The following is a 23,230-nucleotide window of genomic DNA, read 5'->3' as shown; positions in this document are numbered from 1 at the left end:
ATATTTTACTCACCTTCTGTGCAGCTGCTCGCAACTCTTGTAAAGTGTTTGCCAGGTTCTTTGCACACTGGTTCAGTTGCATGGCTGAGGCCTGGTCTCCGATGGTAGGAACTGTAGCTCTGGCAGCAGCAACCATTTTAGCACCAGGCTACGAAACAAAGTGAACAACAGCTAAAAGCAATATGACTTCACTCTTTGGCCATGTTGTAGGATACTTGTTAAACACTTGTTTTTATAGCCATTATAATCCTCAATAGGTATTTATAATATATCACCTGGGTAGCTGTGGATTGGCAAGAATCTTTACAGAATATGGTTAACAAACACCTTGAGAATAGGCAAATGGATTAATGAACATATGATATTGAATGTAGAAAAATATTCAGTAATGCAAAGTACTTAAATTGAATTGTCAATGGATGAATGTCCATGTAGAAGTCCATAGATGCTCAACAATTTGACTATGATTATCAATGATTAAATTTAAAAATCATGGTTGCATCTGAGCAACTTGACTATAAAGGATTATTTTAGCTATAACGCAATGCCAAACCTCATGAAATAGTGCGCAATTTTGCACTTTGCTGCTAACTTCCCTCAGGATCGGTTCTTTTAGAAGAAAAAAAAGCCCAGACCAGACACCTCCTGGGGAAGGAAGATCTGCTGGAACATGTAGAACCATACTTGAGCATGAGTTACCAAACTGAATAGAAATTTTGAAAGAACAAAAGCAGAATTGGCAGAGACCTAACTGCAGGCCATTAACTTTCTTGGCTGGAAATGATCTGTGGCGCATGATCCACCAAAATAGTAGGTGAGAAATTAGTCAGCGTTGGAGGAAAACAAAAGTTATTTGTTAATCAACTTACATTTATGTAGCGCCTTTAACATATTTAAACATCCCAAGGCACGTCACAGGAGCACAAGACACCGAGCCAATGGAGGAGCAATTAGGACAGGTGACTAGAAGCTTAGTCAGAGCGAAGTTTTAAGGTCGGTCTTAAGAGGAGGAGAGAGGGGTGAAGAGATACAGATGTTTAAGAAGGGAATTCTAGAGTTTAGGGCCTGGACAGCTGAGGGCACGCTGCGAAAGATGGAGCGAAAGGAGTTGGAATACACAAGGGTCCAGTTCTTGAAGGGTTGTAGGGCTGGAGGAAGTTAGAAAGATGGGGAGGGACAATGACATGGAAGGATTTGAATACTAGGACAAGAATTTAAAAATTGAGGCATTGGTGGATCGAGAGCCAATATAAGTCAGTGAGCAAAGGGATGATAGGTGATCGGGACTTGGAGGTTAGAACAGCAGCAGTCTTTTGGATGAAATCAAGTTATGGAAGATAGGAGATGGGAGGCCAGCCAGGAGAGCATTGAAATAGTCCAGTCTAGAGATAACAAAAGCATTAATGAGGGTTTTAACAGCAGATAAGCTGAGACACGTGTGGATACAGGCGATGTTACAAAGGTGGTCTTTGTGATGGAGAGGATATGGGGTCAGAAGCTCAGCTTGGAGTCAAATAGGGTACTAAAGGTTGTGAACAGTCTGGTTAAGCTTCAGTGACTGAGCAACGAAATTGGTGGCTAAGAACCGGAGTCTGTGGTTGGGACTAAAGGCAGTGACCTAATTCTTCCCATATTCAAGTGGGAGGAAATTTCTGCTCATCTACATACTGAATGTCAGTCAAGCAGTGTGACAAATCATAGGCAGTGGAGGAACCAAACTCGTCTTTGGATGATGTCACTGAGGGGCAGCATGGAGATGAGAAATAGGAGGGGGCCCAGCATTGATCCTTGGGGGACTCAAAGGGAAAATAAGAACCCAAACCTGCAACCTCAATGACGGAGAAGGACAAGGGGAGCATGCGCATGGGACTCCCACCATCTGCAAGTACTCTTCCAAGTCACGCACCATTCCGACATGGAAATATAGCACTACTGCATTATCGTCGCTGGGTCAAAATCCTGGAACTCCCTCCCTAACAGCACTGTGGGAGTACCTTCACCACACAGACTGCAGCGGGAAAAGGCGATGGCTCACCACCACCTTAGGGATTGACAATTAATGCTAGCCTTGCCAGCGATGCCCACGTCCCATGAACCAATAAAAAAAATAATAATAATTTAGGAGGAACTTTTACTAATAAGGCTGTAGGTAAGTAAGTTGAATAAATTACCAGAATAGTGGTGGAACAAAAAACCTTAATGGGGTTCAAGAAGAAATCAACAGGCTCTCGTCAACAAAATGATAGTGGCCAGGGAGGGGGATCGAATCGAGGGAACAGCGTTTGCGGCAGGGGCCGAAGACAATGGGACAAATTTTGCTCAAAAAATCATTTATATCTGTACAGTGGTTAGTATCAACACCACTTGTTTGCGTAGCTCAATACCAAAGATTGTTTAATATTTGGACGAAACAGGTTTGTTACTTCACATGACCTACAGGGAAGAGTCAGTCCTTTTAGGTTCATAATCTCTATTCAAACAGTTAACAACATTTAAGCATGTCTCAAACAAACACATGGGTTTATATCCTTGCAGCAGTTTGGTTTGCTCTATTTACAGATAATGTGTTACCTGGAGAAAGTTCTGGCTTGCACTAATGAGGACCAGTTGGGCACTGGGACTGTCTGGCTGTGATTGGCTGCCACGCACACCTTGGACCAGCATTGGGATCTGCTCAGCAACAAACTGCAAATAAAAAAAACATTTACAATAAACATTAAAGAGTCCTAAACATTACATTTCAAAGAGATCCTGCGAGATGAGGAGGGTCATTCCGCCCATCTCAACATCATGCATGTTATCAAAAAACATCCCAAGCACTTCACACAACGCAATCGGAAAACAAAAATCGACATGGAGCCAAAAAAGGAGATATTGAGATGGAGACTAAGCTTTGTCAAAGCGGGCTTTAAGAAGGGTCTTAAGGCAGAAAGGGACGTGGAGCAGCTTCAGGAGAGGAATCTAGAACTTAGGGCCGAGGCAGCTGAATGCATAGCCATCATTGATGGGGTGACGCAAGTGGGGATGCAGAGTTCTGAGGGTTGCACTGCTGGAGAAGGTTACTGAAATAGGAAAGGATGAGCCATGAAGCGATGCAAACATGAGGATGAGCATTTTTAATTGGAGACATTGGATGACTGGGGGCCAATGCAGGTCAGTATGTATGAGGGTGATGGGCGAGCGGAAGACAGGGGAGGGGTCAAAAAAGCTGGTAGAGAGATAGTGGTGAGCACCTAGTAGAACCGAATCGTAGTTTTCAGTTGATGTTGCCAACAGACAGCATGTGTAAGGAAGAGGGGAACAAGGTTAGATCCTTGGGAAACTCCAGAGTTAACGCACGTAGGGAAGTGAGGCTCTGGCTATGATTGATAAGCTAGAGTGGAACTAAGTGAGGGCAGTTTCACTGTGCTGGACAATGGAGGAGAGGCACTGGAGGAAGTGGTATGGAGGAAGTGCAAAGGCTGCAGAGAGCTCAAGAAGGATAAGGAGGGAGTGGACCATGGTCACACAGAATGTCTTTAGTGACTGATTAGGGCCATTCGGTACTGTGGCGGGGATAGAAATCTGACTGGAGCGATTCAAACAGTCACGGGAAAGATGGGCACAGATTTGGGAGAAGATAACACATTCAAGGGTTCATGTGTCTCAAAGAAACTACATATTTCCCATCATATCAATAATTATGCTAAACCCATTTCCATTTTGGGGATGAAGTAAACTAGAGGCCATCAATATAAGACAGTAACCAAGAGTTCAAAACAAACTTCTTTACCCAGAGAATGGGGAGAATGTGGAACTCACTACCATAGGAAGTGGTTGAGGCAAATTGTATAGATGCATTTAAGGAGAAGCTAGATAAGCATGAGGGAGATGGGAATAAGGGGTTGTGCTGATAGATTTAGATGAGGACAGATGGGAGGAGGGTCTAGTGGAGCATAAATGGCAGCAGACTGTTTGGGCCGAATGGCCAGTTTTTGTGCTGTATATCCTATGTAATTCTATGTAAATACAAATTAACCTATAAAATGTAATTAAAATAGTCAAAGGGTGAGATTTCCAAATTCATCAGTCATTGACAGTTACATTACTGTTATAACGAATTAACATTTAAATAATTGTCATATCAAATAGTGAACACGAGAGCTCCTCAAAACAGGTTTCTGTTTGAAAATGCTACTTGAAATGCATATTGCACGAATTACAATGTATCAAATGTAATATTCAAATGTTAGTACTGGAACAGACAATGTAGTTCATCGCCATTACCAACTGCATAAAGAATTCTTTCCAGCCGACAACTTCTTTATGCTCAAGTGTTTGATAAGAAAAAAATCTCAGGCTGGTTCTTTTTAAAAAAAAACACATACTGGTTGGTCCATTATGAATGCCATCAGATTTCCTCCACCATCCTTAGTCATCAGAATAATGGCACTCGCAACGAGGTGCCTCCTCCTCCTCCCCATGGCAAGACTTGAGGGGCGGGATGGGAATAGGTATTTTTCTCTTTCCCACCCTTTTGACCAAGGATAAGGCAGTTTATAGAAGGCTTGACTTTAAAATATTCCTTCAAAACATTATATAAACTAAATCCACAGAAGGGACTAACTGGATTGCTCTTCGAAGGAGCCGCGCAGACGCGACGGGCCGAGTGGCCTCCTTCCATGCTGTACTATTCTGTGATGATTCTGAAACTTACCTTGCAGCTTTGAACCATTTGTTGTTGTGCAGCTGGGTTCTTATTGGAGGAAGCAGCGTTCTGAGCAGCAGCAATTGTCTGTGTGGCAGCAGCTGCAGCCTGTTTTGCTGCATTCTGAAAATATAAAAAAGTCACAGTAAATAAATCACATTTAATGATTTATTGCCCTCCCACCACCTCTTACAAAACTAGAGTAGTTTAGTAACCATACACAATACCTGAATTTAAAAAAAGACCTATTAGTTGGGAGTAGTGGAAGTTACCTATCTGGATTTCAGAAATGCATTTCACAGTCTCACAATGTATATTCTTGGGTTGTGGGCACTGCTGGCATTTATTGCCAATGCCTTGTTGCCCTTGTGGTGGTGGTGGTGGGCTTTCACAGCTGAATGGCTTTTTAAGCCTCTTCAGAGGGCAGCTCTGAGTCAACCACGTTGGTGTGGGACTGGAGTCACATATAGGCCAGACTGGGTAAGGATGACTTTCCTTCCCTAAAGTACATTATGAACCAGTTAGGTTTTTACAACAATGACAGTATCATGATCACTTTTCCTCATACTAGCTTATTATTTCTAGATTAATTTTTATTTAAACTAAATTCAAATTATCAAACTGCCATGGTGGAATTTGAACACTCAATTTCTGGATTGTTAGTCCACGCCTTTTGTTTACTTATCCAGTAACAACTTGGGCTACTAAACAAAGTCCAAGCACGTGGGATAGATGGGAATATATTAAAATGGATTGGTAAACGGTTGGTTGTTAGCCAACAATGAGTAACAGTGCATGAACACAAGGATGTGAGTTTTAAATTCGGGGCGATGTTGGACTGGGAGCCAATGCAGATCAGTGAGCACAGGGGTGATGGATGAACGGGACTTGATGTGACATAGGATATGGGCAGCAGAGTTTTGAATGAACTCAAGTTTGCGGAGGTCAGTGTATTGGAATGGTCGAACCAGGAGGTAACTAAAGCATGGATGGGGGCTTCAGTAGCAGATGGGCTAAGGCAGAGGCAGAGACAGGTGATATTAGAGATGGATGTAGCTGGTCTTGGTGATGGAGAGGATATAGTGTTACAAACAGTCTGGTCAGCCTCAGATAGCAGCCAGGGAGATGGATGGATTTGGTAACTAGGGAATGGAATTTGTGGCGGGGGCCAAAAACAGTGCCCAATATTTAATTGGAGGAAATTTCTTCTCATACAATACTGGATGTCGGACAAGCTGTGTGACAAATCAGAGGTAGTGGAGGGGTGGCAAGGTCGTGGGGAGGTAGAACTAGATGGTAAGCAAGTAGAACAAATGACCAGAATGGGTGGTGAAACAAAAAAACCTTAATGGATTTCATGAAAAAATTGACAGGCTCTCATCAACAAATGATAATTCATGTGAAGTGCAGTTTTAAAAAAAAAATACATCCTTAGGATATAGGCTTTATTGGCAAGGCCAGCATTTGCTGTTCATCTTTCGTTGCCCTTGAGAAGGTGGTGATGGGCTACCACCTTAAACTGATGCAATCCATGTGGTGAAGGTACTCTACAATCCTGTTAGGTAGGGAGCTCTGGGATTTTGACACAGTGAAGATAAGCGAACAGCTTTGAGTGTCCAAGCCAGGATGCTATGTGACTTGGGAGGTGATAGTGTTCCCATGCACCTGCTGTCCTTGTCCTTCTCGGAGGCGGAACTCAAGTTTGCGAGGTATTTTCAAGAAGCTTATACAACTTACAGCAGTGCATACTGTGGATATTGCACACTGCAGCCACAGTACACTGGTGGTGGAGGGAGTGGATGTTTAAGCTGGCGGATATGATGCTAATCACGTTGTTGTTGATTGAAAGTAGGCTAATTGGGTGATAACTGACCAAATTGGATTCATCCTGTTGAACCTGGGTTAGTCATCTGGCTTGATGGTGAAGGCAGTGTGAAGGATATGGCAGGCCATGAGGTTACTGATTATGGTGGAATACAATTCAGCTGCTGTTTGATGGCCCACAGTGCCTCATGGATGTCCAGTTTTGAGCTGGTAGATGTACTCTTAATCTATCCATAAGACACGATGGAGGTGGTTTTCACTGTAAAACGGGACTTGGTTTCCTCAAGGACTGTGCGTGGTAACTCCTATGAATACAGTAGTCATGGACAGATGCAGCTGCAACAGTGAGGACAAGGTTATTCCCTCACCACTCACATGCCCAGTCTGGCAGTTAGGTCCTTCAGGAATCAGCCACCTTGATCAGTTATGGTACTACCGAGCCACACTGTGATGCAGATTGAAGTCCCCCACCCAGAGTACATTCGGTGCCCTTGCTACCCTCAATGCTTCCTCCAAGTGGTGTTCAACATGGAAGAGTACCGATTCATCAATTGAAGGAGGGTTGTAGGTGGTAATCAGCAAGAGGTTTTTGTGCCCAGGTTTGAACTTAAGCTATGAGAGTTCATTGGTCTGGAGTCAACATTAAGGACTCCAAGGGCAACTCCAATCCGACTCTGGGGGTGGGTCTGTCCTGCCGATGGGATAGGACAGACCCAGGGATGGAGGAGCCTGGGACATTGGCTGAGAGTCCTAATCACAAAATCAAACACATGTCAGGCTGTTGGTTGATTAGTCTCTCCCAACTTTTGCACCAGTCCCCAGATGCTGGTGAAGAGGACTCTGCAGGGTTAACTGGGCTGAGTGTGCCATAATTCAATCCCTAGGTTGCAGCCGGGTAGCCCATCTGGTTTTACTCTTCCTATTCTTTGTAGCGGCTTAATACAACTGAGTGACATGCTAGGCTACTTTGGAGGGCAGTTAAGAATCAACCATGTTGTCTGTTGTGTTTTGGATGACCCCGCCTAATCCAAGTAGCTATACTTTGTGTGTGAACCGAGACAGTAAGAGTGTTGCTTGATCTTATTTTTCTCCAAAGCTCATATCCACACTAAAGACCAGGAATATCATCTTCACCTGATTTTCACTCGCTTTGCTCAGGGGCTCAGACCAATGGAAATACCACCACCTGTGGTGGTTGCAATCAGATATTTCAGCACAAAGCAAAATGGAGACCTTCCTATCAGTGTGCCTCAGTATCACTTTTCACTTAACAGTTAACAACTGAGCCATCAATTTTTGCATTATGCAAGTCAATCACGTTCACACTAAAAAAAATAATAGAGGGAAGATAGATTATGAAAGTAAACTGGCAAGAAATATAAAAACATAGCAAGAGTTTCTACAGGTATATAAAAAGAGAGAGAAACGTAGAAATTTACAGAGCAGAAGGAGGCCATTCCGGCCCAGCGTGTCCGCGCCGGCTGACAGAGCCACACAGCCCTCGGTCAGCAGTCCTGGAGGTTACATATAAACCTATGAACAATGGCGGAGAGGTAAAGAGCATCCGGCCCAACCAGTCCGCACCCCCACAACTGCGATACACCATGTTTTGCAACATTTTACACTCCACCCCACCAGGAGCCATATACACTTGTCAAAACTTTTTTTCCCTCTCAGACTGCACCATTCAGCAGCCAGGTAATGGTAGTGGAAACGGTGTTGAGTAGAACTTCCAATTAAGTGGGAACCTCTGGAACCCTAAGTGTCCTGGGCAACACAGGTTGAGTGGTTCCAGGAGGACTTACTGAAGCTCAGTTACTGAGCTTATTCAAGGCAATCTACATCATATGGGAGGAGAAAGGAGTTCTCAAGAAACAACAAACTTTCATTTATATAGTGCATTTTTTGGCCTCAGATCATCTCAAAATGTTTCCCAAACAATTAAGTACTTTTTAAAGTGAAATCACTATTCATCATAGACGGTCCCTCGAACGAGGATGACTTGCTTCCACGAGTTCACAGATGTTTCAATGAAGGACCCGATGTTCCAGTCCTGAACTCCAATTGAAGGGGTGGAGGATGCCGGTGCGTGAATTTTTTTAACGTGTGGTGACCGTTGCACATCAGCCACCATTGTAACATAGGAAACGCAGCAGCTAATTTGTGCGCAGCAAGATCGCATCAACAGCAATAAAAGTGACACTGAAGTAGCTAAAGTAAATGTTGGTCCCTTAGACGATGAGACTGGGGAATTAATAATAGGGAACAGGGAAATGGCAGAGACTCTGAACAAATATTTTGCATCAGTCTTCACGGTAGAAGACACTAAAAACATCCCAATAATAGGTAATCAAGGGGCTACAGGGAGGGAGGAACTTAAAACAATCACTAAAGAAAAAGTACTCTGTAAAATAATTGGACTAAAGGTGGACAAGTCCCCTGGACCTGATGGCTTGCATCCTAGGTCTTAAAAGAAGTGGCTGCAGAGATGGTGGCTGCATTGGTTGCAATTTACCAAAATTCCCTGGATTCTGGTGAGGTCCCAGTGGAATGGAAAACCGCAAACGTAATGCCCTTATTTAAAAAAAAAAGAGGTAGACAGACAGCAGGAAACTATAAACCAGTTAGCCTAGCATCTGTCGTTGGGAAAATGCTAGAGTCCATTATTAAGGAAGCAGTGGCAGGACATTTGGAAAAGCATAAAAAAGTCAAGCAGCGTCAGCATGGTTTTATGAAAGGGAAATCATGTTTGACAAATTTTCTGGAGTCATTTGAGGATGTAACGAGCAGGGTGGATAAGGGGGAGCCAATGAATGTGGTGTATTTGGATTTCCAGAAGGCATTCGATCAGGTGCCACATAAAAAGTTATTGCACATCAAAAGTTCACGGGGCTCGGGGTAATATTAGCATGGATAGAGGATTGGCTAACTAACAGAAAACAGTCAGGATAAATGGGTCATTTTCAGGTTGGCAAACTGTAACTAGTGGGGTGCTGCAGGGATCGGTGCTGCGGCCTCAACTATTTACAATCTACATTAATGACTTGGATGATGGGACCGAGTGTAACGTAGCCAAGTTTGCTAATGACACAAAGATGGATGGGAAAACAAGTTGTGAGGAGGACATAAAAAATCTGCAAAGGGATATAGACAGGCTAAGTGAGTAGGCAAAAATTTGGCAGGTGGAGTATAATGTGGGAAAGTGTGAGGTTATCCACTTTGGCAGAAAAAAAATAAAGCAAAATTATTTAAATTGAGAGAAATTACAAAATGCTGCAGTACAAAGGGACCTGGGGGTACTTGCGCATGAAACACAAAAAGTTAGTCTGCAGGTACAACAAGTAATCAGGAAGGCAAATGGAATGTTGGCCTTTACTGCAAGGGGGATGGAATATAAAAGCAGAGAAGTCCTGCTACAACTGTACAGTGTATTGGTGAGGCCACACCTAGAGTACGGCGTACAGTTTTGGTCTTATTTAAGGAAGGATATACTTGCATTGGAGGCTGTTCAGAGAAGGTTCACTAGATTGATTCCCGAGATGAAGGGGTTGACTTATGAAGAAAGGTTCAGTAGGTTGGGCCTATTCTCATTGGAGTTTAGAAGAGGAAGTGATCTTATTAAAACATACAATATACTGAGGGGGCTCGACAAGGTAGATGCAGAGAGGATGTTTCCCCTGGTGGGGGAATCTAGAACTCGGGGGCATAGTTTCAGAATAAGGGCTCGTCCATTTAAAACTGAGATGAGAAATTTCTTCTCAGAGGGTGTTAATCTGTAGAATTCCCTGCCTCAGAGAGCTGTGGAGGCTAGGTCATTGAATATATTTAAGGTGGAGATACAGATTTTTGAGCGATAAGGGAGTGAAAGGTTATGGGGAGCGGGCAGGGAAGTGGAGCTGAGCCCATGATCAGATCAGCCATGACCTTATTGAAACATAGAAATATAGAAAATAGGTGCAGGAGTAGGCCCTTCGAGCCTGCACCACCATTCAATATGATCATGGCTGATCATTTTTGCAACTTTAGTACTCCATTCCTGCTTTCTCTCCATGCCCCTTGATCACTTTAGCCGTAAGGGCCACATATCCCTTTTGAATATATCTAACGAACTGGCCTCAACAACTTTCTGTGGTAGAGAATTCCACAGGTTCACAATTCTGAGTGAAGAAGTTTCTCCTCATCTCGGTCCTAAATGGCTTACCCTTTATCCTTAGACTGTGACCCCTGGTTCTGGACTTCCCCAACATAGGGAACTTTCTTCCTGCATCTAACCTGTCCAATCCAGTCAGAATCTTATATGTTTCTATGAGATCCCCTCTCATTCTTCTAAATTCCAGTGAATATAAGCCTGTTCGATCCAGTCTTTCTTCATATGTCAATCCTGCCATCCCGGGAATCAGTCTGGTGAACCTTCGCTGCACTCCCTCATTAGCAAGAATGTCCTTCCTCTGATTAGACCACCTAAACTGTACACAATATTCAAAATGTGGCCTCATCAAGGCCCTGTGCAACTGCAGTAATACCTTCCTGCTCTTATACTCAAATCCTCCCGCTGTGAAGGACAACATGCCATTTGCCTTCTTCACTGCCTGCTGTACCTGCATACCAACTTTCAATGACTGATGTACCATGACACCCAGTTCTCGTTGCACCTCCCTTTTTCCTAATCTGTCACCATTCAGATAATATTCTGCCTTCCTGTTTTTGCCACCAAAGTGGCACATTTATCTACATTATACTGCATTTGCCATGCATTTGCCCACTCACCTAATCTGTCCAAATCACTCTGCAGCCTCTTAGCATCCTCCTCACAGCTCACCCAGCTTAGTGTCATCTGCAAACTTGGAGATATTACATTCAATTCCTTCGTCTAAATCATTAATGTATATTGTAAATAGCTGGGGTCCCAGCACTGAACCTTGTGGTACCCCACTAGTCACTGCCTGCCATTCTGAAAAGGACCCGTATATTCCTACTCTTTGCTTCGTGTCTGCCAACCAATTCTCTATCCACGTCAATACATTACCCCCAATACCATGTGCTTTAATTTTGCACACTAATTTCTTGTGTGGGACCTTGTCAAAAGCCTTTTGAAAGTCCAAATACACCACCATCCACTAGTTCTCCCATGTCACTACTAGTTAAATCCTCAAAAAATTCTAGAACATTTGTCAAGCATGATTTCCCTTTCATAAATCCATGCTGAGTTGGATCGATCCTGTCACTGCTTTGCCAATGCGCTGCTATTGCATCTTTAATAATTGATTCCAACATTTTCCCCACTACCAATGTCAGGCTAACCGGTCTATAATCCTGTTTTCTCTCTCCATCCTTTTTTTTTTTAAAAAGTGGGGTTACATTAGCTACCCTTCAATCCATAGGAACTGATCCAGTGTCTAAGGATAAGGGGGAAGCCATTTAGGACCGAGATGAGGAGGAATTTCTTCACCCAGAGAGTGGTGAACCTGTGGAATTCTCTACCACAGAAAGTTGTTGAGGCCAATTCACTAAATATATTCAAAAAGGAGTTAGATGAAGTCCTTACTACTAGGGGAATCAAGGGGTATGGTGAGAAAGCAGGAATGGGGTACTGAAGTTGCATGTTCAGCCATGAACTCATTGAATGGCGGTGCAGGCTAGAAGGGCCGAATGGCCTACTCCTGCACCTATTTTCTATGTTTCTATGTTCTATGTTTCTATGTTTAGAATGTTGGAAAACCACCAATGCATCCACTATTTCTAGGACCATTTCCTTAAGTACTCTGGGATGCAGACTATCAGGCACTGGGGATTCATCAGCCTTCAGTCCCAATTTCCCCAACACAATTTCCTGACTAATAAGGATTTCCTTCAGTTTCTCCTTCTCGCTAGACTTTGTCCCCTAGTATTTCCAGAACGTTATCTGTGTCTTCCTTAGTGAAGAGAGAACCAAAGGATTAGTTCAATTGGTCTGCCATTTCTTTGTTCCCTATTATAAATTCACCTGATTCTGACTGCAAGGGACCTACGTTTGTCTTCACTAATCTTTTTCTCTTCACATATCTATTGAAGCTTTTGCAGTCAGTTTTTATGTTCCCTGCAAGCTTACTCTCATACTCTATTTTTCCCCCTGCTAATTAAACCCTTTGTCCTCCTTTGCTGAATTCTAAATTTCTCCCAGTACTCAGGTTTGCTGCTTTTTCTGGCCAATTTATATGCCTCTTCCTTGGATTTAATACTATCCTTAATTTCCCTTGTTAGCCACGGTTGCGCCACCTTCCCTGTTTTATTTTTACGCCAGACAGGGATGTATAATTGTTGAAGTTCATCCACGTGATCTTTAAATATCTGCCATTGCCTATCCACCGTCAGCCCTTTATATACCATTCACCAGTCTATCCTAGCAAATTCACTTCTCATACCATCGAAGTTACCTTTCTTTAAGTTCAGGACCCTAGTCTCTGAATTAAATGTGTCAGTCTCCATCTTAATAAAGAATTCTACCATATTATGGTCACTCTTCCTCAACGGGCCTCGTACAACAAGATTGCTAATTAATCCTCTCTCGTTACACATCACCCAATCTAGGATGGCCAGCTCTCTAGTTGGTTCCTTGGCATATTGGTCTGGAAAACCATCCCTTATACACTCCAGGAAATCCTCCTCCATTGTATTGCTACCAGTTTGGTTAGCCCAATCTATATGCAGATTAAAGTCACCCATGATAACTGCTGTACCCTTATTGCACGCATCGCTAATTTCCTGTTTGATGCCATCCCCAACCTCACTACTACTGTTTGGTGGTCTGTACACAACTCCCACTAGCGTTTTCTGCCCTTTGGTGTTCCGCAGCTCTACCCATACAGATTCCACATCATCCACGCTAAAGTCCTTTCTTACTATTGCGTTAATCTCCTCTTTAACCAGCAACGCTACCCCACCTCCTTTTCCTTGCTGTCGAACCTTCTTGAATATTGAATACCCCTTTATTGAATATTGAATGGTGTAGCAGGCTCGAGGGGCCCAATGGCCTACTCCTGCTCTTATGTTCTTAAATTTTAACTATCTACAAGTCTAATAACAGAACTGTTTACATTCAACTAATCATGAAACTCATCGTTGTAAAGTCACTGTATTCACCCACCTCTAGTTTGTTCACTAATTTCTTCTTAATGGCATTCTGTGCTGCCACATTGGTTGCAATTCGTAAACCTTCAGCAGCTTCTCTCAACCGCTGCTGCTGCTCCTCACTGTCGGGATTGGCTGCGGCACCCTAAAAGCACAATAATAGAAAAACAGAGTTTAACACATTGACTTAGGATTTATATCATTCAAGTCAACGTGAAATCCCAGCTTAATTATTATGCGTGTAATATGGTTAAAGGTCATTGATGGTTTCCTCCATAAACAAGTGTCAAGAAATAAACAAAAATAGTTTGGAAATGCACAGCACATCGATCAGCACATGAATGAGAAGTGTTTAATGCTTTCCCTTTGAAATGAATCGATCTTTTTCCGTTCAAACTCAAATGGTATGCTGTAATTTTCCAGCATTTTCTGTCTCTAATGAAAGTCTATTGTGCAATTCTTCTAATTTGAGAATAATTTCTACTGTTAGTGTAACAAGTATACCCTCAAATTTCAAAACATGGGCTCACTTCTCAAATTAGTGATAAAAACAGGGAAGTTTATATTGTTGCAACTTTTCTTGGATCATACTGGAGAAGGAAATAAGTTCTTTTTTACAAAAGCAAAATACTGCAGATGCTTGAATCGGAAATAAAAACAGAAAATGCTGGAAATCTCAGCAGGTCAAGCAGCATCTGAGGAGAGAAACAAAGTTAACATTTCAGGTCTGTGACCCTTCATCAGAACTGTTTTTTTTAAAAAGGACGCGCACAATTGTTGAAATTAGCAGCCTCTTTTCAATCTTGTCATTTACATTCATCACTAAAATTCTGGTACCAATATCAATGTTCCAGAGATTATTTCAGTGAAAGAATCTACCTTGAGCTTGTCCAAAATAAACTAATTTCTCAACACAGAACTGGGTGTATGCCCTACTGTTTGCTTTGGGACTGTGAGCTGAACCCTAATTGTTTAGGGAATCCAGTTCTTTACCCATCACTGTGATACTCATGTATTGTGACAAGAAATTCTTACGGGGATTGACAGGGTAGATGCAGGAAAGATGTTTCCTCTGGCTGGGGAGTCCAGAACCAGGGGTCACCGTCTCAGATTAAGGGGTCGGCCATTTAGGACTGAGATGAGGAAAATTTCTTCACTTAGAGGGTGGTGAATCTTTGGAATTCTCTATCCCAGAGGGCTGTGGAGGCTCAGTTGTTGAGTAAATTCGAGAGAGAGATTGATAGATTTTTGGATATTAAGGGAATCAAGGGATATGGGTTGGGCAGGAACATGGATTTCAGGTAGATGATCAGCCGCGATCTTATTGAATGGCGTAGCAGGCTCGAAGGGCCGAAAGGCCTATTTCTTATGTTCTTATATCTAGTGTATTCTTGTAACATCTTTTGGATTGTTGCTCCCCTAAAAGTGTTTTTCCCCCCTCAAGTTCTGTCTCAAGTGAGTCCTTGATCTAGAGTTTTCCATGACCAATACTTTTGTCATTTATAGCAAGCCCAGAGTTCAGATAAAATCCTCGCCACCGTATTTTACCTTGCTAGATAGATCACATGCATTCAGGTGATCTTCCTCGACCTCAGAAGGTGGTACAATAAAGAGCAGTAATGATGCAACGCAGATTTATTGTAGTTACAGGCTTAACTGTTCCTCTCGGAGTGTTAGAAAACACTCGTACTAAACTTCACGGTGGAGTGGGCCGATCAGTAATGTCCCTGAATATGAACCGTACGTGGTGATTTGCAGCTAACCTTGCAAGGTACCTCTTTGGACTACCTATAGCTCTCTGGCTTCAGGTCAACTAATCAATTGAGACAAGGCAGGACAAAAAACACTTACAAAATTTTGACCAGGACAAAGGAAATTTAGATCTGTATCTCAAACTCTGATAAAGTGAGCAATCAAATAAATATTCAAACAAAACCCACAGCATAGTAACATTTGAATTGCATGGCTTGGCCCCTTCCTTGGATAGTTACCACAGGTATAACATCCTTCCTGGGGCTACCGTGTATTAAGATAACTCTTCAGTCAGTAAACCTCATTTTTAACCCTGTATGTACAATGACAAAAGAAAAAGCCAACACAAAAAGAAAACTATCTCTATGTCTAGTATATTTGCTACACCTCACATGGGGTAAATTTGAATCTTTTCAAGAGTTATGTATTCAATTACATGAGTAAATTAGCGCAAAAAGAATGACCTATCTCCCCACAGTGCCAAAAGCCATATTTTCAGCCATAGCTACAAATCGCTCTCAATTCTTCACGTGCTGTATCAATGTACTCTTAAAAGCACAGAGCTAGGATCACTGAATATAAAATGAAGGGCACTATACTTAGGCAATGTAAGGCCTGAATTTAGAGTATTGTAACCATTTTTGGTCTCATTACATAGCAATCGTTATAGAGGCTCTAGAGAAGATGCATGAAAAATTATATGTCCAGTGTGGGCTGATAAGTCAAGTTGTGTGAAGGAGGAGAATTTGTACCTATAAAACGCATTCAAAATACTGTGGTGTGGGACAGAAACACAACAAAGATGCAAAAACTTCAGCATTACCTTTGCAGCTTCCACCATCCTCGCTGTGGCATCAGCCAATAGCTTGGCCGCAGAGAGCAGTTTTCTGGAGTTCTCAAGATCAGATTCACCTTCAGCATCAGCTTTAATGGCATTGACCAAGTCTGAAGTAGCTTGGGCTAGAATTCTAGCCTGTCGCACCATCTCGCCTATTGTGGGAGGGAGAGAAATTGTATTTAACATTCAATCAATATTCCAAACAGTCAGCTGTATTTTCAACATTGTGTGTCAGCCACGGCTCAGTGGTAGTACTCTCATCTGATTCAGGGATGGTCTTGGGTTCAAGATGCACTGCAGCAGCACAAGTACATATTCCAAGTTAATACTTCACTGCAGTACCGAAGGAGTGTTGCACTGTTAGAGGCACTGTCTTTCAGATACAATGCCTCAATGAGGCCCTCTCAGGTGGACATAAAATATCCCAGGACGCTATTCGCAGAGGAGCACCCACAACCAACCCAATAAAACAGATTATCCTGTCTTGTATCACACTGCTGTTTGTGGCAACTTGTTGTGCCCAAGTTGACTACTGTGTTTGACTACATTACAAAGTGACTACACGTTTTATTAAAAGTACTTAGTTAGCTGGGACAGTGAGAATGTGATGGGTGCTAAAAATATGCAACTTCGTTCATTAAACATCACAAGCCATTTTCCAAAGGGGGCAAAAATAAAATTATCTGTATAAAAATGATAGAAGCTAATATCTAGTCACTATGTTCGGTTTATAAGATTATTAATTACCAGATGATGGTTCAGCAGTTAAGACAGTGAGTAGCTGAATCATGCAGTCCAGGAAGGTCCCAGGTTCAACCCTTAGTCTGAACTGAGTTAGCTCTCAGCTGGGACAGTAATGAATGAACTACAATCTGCCTCAGTGACCTTAGGCTAGAAAGGCAAAGGAATAAAGTCACCCAGTGATCTCACTCCTGACCATAATCCATCCACTCATGGTGGAAAAGTGCATTATACATCGCTCAATCAAATGGACTGCTTATACTCACTGTCCAGGCTAACATATTAAGAATGGCAATTGAGCAAGGTACTCGAGGTGTTGCCATCTGTGGAATCATACCACAGTAATGAATCAACACCTTCAGCAGAGGATAGAAAATTGGCAGAAAGAGAATTAAAAACGCAATTAAATTTATACGCACATTAATTAATTTAATGAGAATGATGAAAGATTTGGGCACCATCAGATTTAACTACAGGTTGTACACCTCCATTCCGGGACTCTTTGGTCCAGCAACATCCCTGGCCCAGTATCATTCCTGTCGGGATCACAACCGGCGCTGTGTCCTGGAGCCAGCCACTTTCCCTCTCCCCGGTGCCCCTTCCCCAGTTGGGTCGGCGTGGAGAGGGAGTGAGGAGCGCAGCGGCCGACCGAGGCGCCAAAGCTGGGTCCGAAATGCTGCACAGCACATGCGCAGAATGCGGCCGGGTCGTTGCGCAGCATTTCGGGCCCAGCTGTGGCACCTCAGTCGGAGGCGGCAGGGAGGAGCAGCAGCCAGCCCCAGGTCAGCAGTACACTTCATTCCTTTTTAACTGTAATGCTTCTGTGTTGTTCGGTTTTGCTCTTTTTAAACAGAGAATTCTGTGCAACAGCTGCACGGCACCTCATGTCAACTGGACTCTTGTGGATTCCAGTCAATGTAGCAGAAACCCATCTAGAAACTTTGCTGACAGTGGGATTTTTAAGTCTGGGGTCGGTGTGACCTCCTGTGTTCCCGAAAATTTTCTGGCCGGCACCGGACTGGAGAATTAAAGGGGCCAAGTTTCGGCCTGAGTTGCTCCTGTTTTTTTTGGAGCAACTGGTTTAGAATGGAGTATCTTAGAAATTGCAATTCTCGGCATTTAGTTTGTTCCAGTTCTGGTCAGTTAGAACAGTTTCAGTTTGGAACAGATTTTTTTTTCCCCAAAAGGGGGCGTGTCCAGCCACTTACGCCCGTTTTGAAAGTTTAGGCAGTGAAAACTTACTCCAAACTAACTTAGAATGGAGTAAGTGTAGATTTTTGCGCTCAGAAGAGGGCCGGGGGGGGGGGGGGGAGAAAGAGGGGGCCGGGGGGGGGGAAGAGGGGGCCTGGGGGGGGGGGAAGAGGGGGCCGGGGGGGGGGAAGAGGGGGCCGGGGGGGGGGGGAAGAGGGGGCCGGGGGGGAAGAGGGGGCCGGGGGGGGAAGAGGGGGCCGGGGGGGGAAGAGGGGGCCGGGGGGGGAAGAGGGGGCCGGGGGGGGAAGAGGGGGCCGGGGGGGGAAGAGGGGGCCGGGGGGGGAAGAGGGGGCCGGGGGGGGAAGAGGGGGCCGGGGGGGGAAGAGGGGGCCGGGGGGGGGAAGAGGGGGCCGGGGGGGGGAAGAGGGGGCCGGGGGGGGGAAGAGGGGGCCGGGGGGGGAAGAGGGGGCCGGGGGGGGGAAGAGGGGGCCGGGGGGGGGAAGAGGGGGCCGGGGGGGGGAAGAGGGGGCCGGGGGGGGGAAGAGGGGGCCGGGGGGGGGAAGAGGGGGCCGGGGGGGGGAAGAGGGGGCCGGGGGGGGGAAGAGGGGGCCGGGGGGGAAGAGGGGGCCGGGGGGGAAGAGGGGGCCGGGGGGGAAGAGGGGGCCGGGGGGGAAGAAGAAAGAGGGGGCCGGGAGAGAAGAAAGAGGGGGCCGGGGGGGGGGGGCGAGAAGAAAGAGTGGGCCGGGGGGGGGGGGGGGGGGGAGAGAAAGAGGGGGCCGGGGGGGGAGAAAGAGGGGGCCGGGGGGGGAAAAGAGGGGGCCGGGGGGGGGGGGCGAGAAGAAAGAGGGGGCCGGGGGAAGGGAAGAAGAAGAAAGAGGGGGCCGGGAGAGAAGAAAGAGGGGGCCGGGGCGAGAAGAAAGAGTGGGCCGGGGGGGGGGGAAGAAAGAGGGGGCCGGGGGGGGGGGGGAAGAAGGGGCCGGGGGGGGGGGGGGGAAAGAGGGGGCCGTGGGGGGGGGGAGAAGAGGGGGCCGGGGGGGGGGGGGAGAAGAGGGGGCCCGGGGGGGGGGGAGAAGAGGGGGCCCGGGGGGGGGGGAGAAGAGGGGGCCCGGGGGGGGGGAGAAGAGGGGGCCCGGGGGGGGGGGGAGAAGAGGGGGCCCGGGGGGGGGGGGAGAAGAGGGGGCCCGGGGGGGGGAGAGGAAAAGAGGGGGCCGGGGGGGGGGAAGAGGGGGTGGGGGTTGAGAAGGGAGGGAGGGAGGGGGCGGTTCGGTTGGGGGGGGAGCAGGAGTCAAGTCGGGTCGGGTCCGGAGGAAGCAGGAGCTGGGCGTGGGAGGCAGCCTCATGCACGCAGCCCCAGTGAGGCCATTTGTCCAGGGCTAGGGGCTGCGTGCTTCGAGCCCCTCCCACACAGTTTTGGGTGCCTGGAGCTACTGCACATGTGCACCCACTGTAGCACGCCTGTGCAGAGGTCCCGGCACTGTTTTCAGCGCAGGGACCTGGCTCCACCCCCTACAGCTTGCGCTGCGCCGAGCTCCAAACGACCCGCAGGGAGCCGGAGAAGAGGTAAGTTTTTTTTAGGCGCACTTTGTGGCGCGAAAAACGGGCATCCAGGTCAGGGCTGCGCCGTTCTAGGCACGGCCCGAAACTTGGGCCCAAAAAAACTTAGTGTGTAACATTTTTCCATCTATAGGAAGCATACTTCACGAATAATAACTGTGAAGTTTCTTTTTTCAATATTCATTCCACATTAGCATATATTATATATGGGCCAGTCAGAGTAACAAATTCCTTACCAGCATCCCCCATGGAGCTGAAAATATTTTCTGTCACTGTGAGAATGGTGTCTGTCGCCTGATCATAGCGTCCTAATGGATGTCCTCCAGTGGCATATAGCTTGATATGCTGCAACAGGTCATTGAGGGCTTGTGTCACTGCAGTAGCTGCCACACCAACTTGTTTCAGCAGCTGCTCATCATTTGTTGCAGCCTGCGAAGCCTCCACACATCCCTCCACTGATTTGGCAACTAGTTTCCCAGCTTCAATCAGCTGTTCCTGGCATACAGGGGAGCTGATCGTTGGAGCTACAACCTGTAAGGAGTGGGACATGAGTGCAAAATTACTTCAAATGATTTACAGGCATGCTCAAAGGACAATTAGGTGAATCTGATTTCACAAAGCCATTTTTTACTTCCATAAATACAACCAGGCAAGTTCTCTACTTTTGGGAAAACATTAATCTCCGCTCCAATAATAGCACAGGTCACCAGAGCTAATCATCAGGGCAGCCTGCTACCATGGTTTGAATTTTTAAATCATCTAAATTCTAAGATAAGCTAAAGATGCAAAGATATTCACGTTTCTCCAATTAAACAATGCTACAAACATTGTTTGTAACCAAAAAACTGCTTGGAATACTTACCTTAGTGCAAGCTACAAGCTGGGACGTGGAAAGTGCACACTGTGTCGCAGCTGCAATGACACGGTTCTGTAAAACTGAATCCTCGGTTTTCTGAGCCACATTCTTTGCCTTCAGGACCAAAGCTGCTGCTGCATTTGCTACAGCTTTGGCCAGTTGCATGAGCATGTCCTAAAAGTGGTCAGAAAATGAAAATTGATGGCATGTTCTGAAGCTTGTTATTTTGAGGTAATTACATTTGAAAAGAAAATCAACATTGGGAATATTAGTCTATCTAGTTTAACACAAATGTCAATTCTCACAATTTACAGCACAATGGAATTCATTTAGATCTGCAACAGTCTGAAAATCTAGAACAATGTATATAATAATCACTACCATTATTAGATGACAGTGAGGTGCAGCAGATGTTGAAAAGCACAGTCTAGTTTTCATGGTACCAATAAACCATATTTGATCTACTTTGACTGAACATTACTGTCAATACAAGTGTGTTTTGCATTGGAATAGCACAAAACATTTACATTAAATTATATACAGTTTTTCTTCCTGATAACTCTAGCCACAGAGGCAATTTAAAGTTGGGACAAAATTCTAACAATTCCATGATGACCAGAATTGCTTTTCTAGAGATTGAAGCAATGTCATTCAAAATTAATAATTAAATTAGGAATATATTCATTTGACACAAATTAGTGCCAACAATCACTTTGCACTTATCCCAACATGCACTGTTCTGGGAAGTATTCAACCCTTGCTGGGGTGGTTAACTACAAATCTTCAGGTCATAGGTGCTAATAATGCAGCTTAATGACCTGGTTCATTTGGTATGAATGAGACCATCAGCTTTAGGAGTTGTACAGTTTGGTGAGATTTTCTATTCAAAATCTAGGCACGTCCAAATTCTAGGCATGTGATTGTTAGAACACTGGCACCTCAAAGTTTATCTCTGATGAATGTAGAGAGAAGAAGAAAACTCATTTTGGGCCAGAACTTGCTGGAAAAATAACAGTGTGAACAATGCTGATATTAATGTGCAAATCCACCAGCAAGTTCAGGGGATTAAGAGATACGGTGCAAGTTGTGAACGCAAGAATTTATGCTGTTCCGCCGTTTGCTTTGCACAAATTGCATCTCGCCCATCTTTCTTTTACTCTTTTTATTTTGCTTTCTGATTTGCCTCATTCACCCACTCCAATTCATCCCCATCATTTCTCAGTTTTTTTTCTTAATCCATAAATCTCCTTGGTTAAGGATACACACAATTGGTCCCACCATTCACAGAGGTCCCAGTTGACGTTATCAGCTCGCATTTACTACAAGTTGCACAGCCAATATTTTGATCTGAAGGGCACAGGGATATGTCTAACTAATGTCGTATGCTGTGAGATGCCCCGCTCCTGCAAGTTCCAGCCCATTATGTAAATAGGATCCTTAACAGGTCAACAATGAAACAATTTTTATCTTGTGCATTGTAGATGGCTCAACGTCAATCCTAACGCAAGGCATTTGCACATGTTGAATAAAGTTGTGACTTGCCCAGAGTGTTGGATTCACTCTATAAAATTCTGTCAAATAACCAGTGTTATTTTTCCAGTGTCACTCACACAAGTCAGTTTTAATCAATGTAGGGTGAAATATTTGCAAAGTAATTTCATTAAAATTTAAATCGAGAGAAAAGTGCAATCTAATTTTCACTTGAATCAGTTAGTAAAATTTTGGAGATTTTGTGTTATTGATAACCTTGATTATATATTTGGATTTGGAGAAAAATTGCAATGAATTGGTTTATTCAATGAAATGGCTGAATAAGCTACATTTACCGTTTTGAGAGCAACACCTGATATATTCCTTGCTGTGTATTTTTGTGCACCTACAGGAAACTGTACAAAAGATTTACAAAATTCCAACAGAATGTTATCACATTAACACTCAACTACTAATGCCTAGTAAATGTAATTTAACAAATTCTGTAGCAGTTAGCATATACCTGGAACCGTGGATCTGCATCACTTTCCCCAATCTGCTGAAGAAGTTCACCACTTGTTTGACCAACAGTGCCAGCAGCAGTAAGCAGGATCTGTCGAGGCTGAAATACAACATATTAAATTATTACACTTGTGCATCTACTTTTTTTTAAAAACTAAGTACATTCGACTAGCAGCAACTTATTGACTTTAACCAAGATGAGCGGTCTGATCATAGCGGGTGTTACACTACATTACCCGCTTACATATCAACTGTACGCATCTTTAGCACTTTACAATGATTGGTGACTTAGACAAGCTAGCTTTTGAATAATTAATTTGGTAAATTTGATCAGAAGGCAGTAAATAATTAATTAACTACTCTGTTTTGCAGCATTTCAATAGAAAGCACCATTTCATGGATTAGAAATTCGGATGAGTAATTATACATTCTGCCTATAAAATGTTTGCCATGTTTGTCTCACTGCAACACAGTCATGAGAAAGCCATGACTCAGATCCCCTTTTGCTATCTATATGAATGTCAACTGCAATTTGTAGTTGATAATAAATGTATAATGCAATCTTGAAAACTGTGTTGCATCTTAGGTAGTTTAAGATGGGCAGTTAAATTATTTCCTGCGACTCTGCCGAAAAGGGAATGGTAGATTTACACGGCTCACTGCTTGGAATAATCAAAATTCTTGGAAT

The 23,230-nt window shown here is 44.3% G+C and overlaps 1 protein-coding gene across 5 annotated transcripts in view; it reads right to left on the bottom strand.

Annotated features, from left to right (window-relative positions):
- The window catches only part of LOC139239574 (talin-1), a 313,415-nt gene that overhangs the window by 101,868 nt on the left and 188,317 nt on the right, over positions 1–23,230 (bottom strand). For 4 of the 5 annotated variants that reach the window (XM_070868357.1, XM_070868368.1, XM_070868383.1 and 1 more), the window contains 9 exons: positions 22,544–22,642; positions 22,377–22,436; positions 20,557–20,724; positions 19,931–20,225; positions 16,194–16,360; positions 13,635–13,763; positions 4,697–4,810; positions 2,572–2,685; positions 14–148 (listed from right to left, as the gene is read on the bottom strand). In XM_070868357.1, the coding sequence (XP_070724458.1) occupies positions 14–148; positions 2,572–2,685; positions 4,697–4,810; positions 13,635–13,763; positions 16,194–16,360; positions 19,931–20,225; positions 20,557–20,724; positions 22,377–22,436; positions 22,544–22,642 (1,281 nt within the window). The remainder of the gene's footprint in view (positions 1–13; positions 149–2,571; positions 2,686–4,696; positions 4,811–13,634; positions 13,764–16,193; positions 16,361–19,930; positions 20,226–20,556; positions 20,725–22,376; positions 22,437–22,543; positions 22,643–23,230) is intronic. The other variant, XM_070868376.1, reaches the window with a different exon arrangement.

The sequence above is a fragment of the Pristiophorus japonicus genome, chromosome 2, assembly GCF_044704955.1.
Source record: "Pristiophorus japonicus isolate sPriJap1 chromosome 2, sPriJap1.hap1, whole genome shotgun sequence".
Classification (NCBI taxonomy): Eukaryota; Metazoa; Chordata; class Chondrichthyes; family Pristiophoridae; genus Pristiophorus; species Pristiophorus japonicus.
Note: the sequence above shows the minus strand (reverse complement) of the source record. Positions and strands in the feature narration are given on the sequence as shown.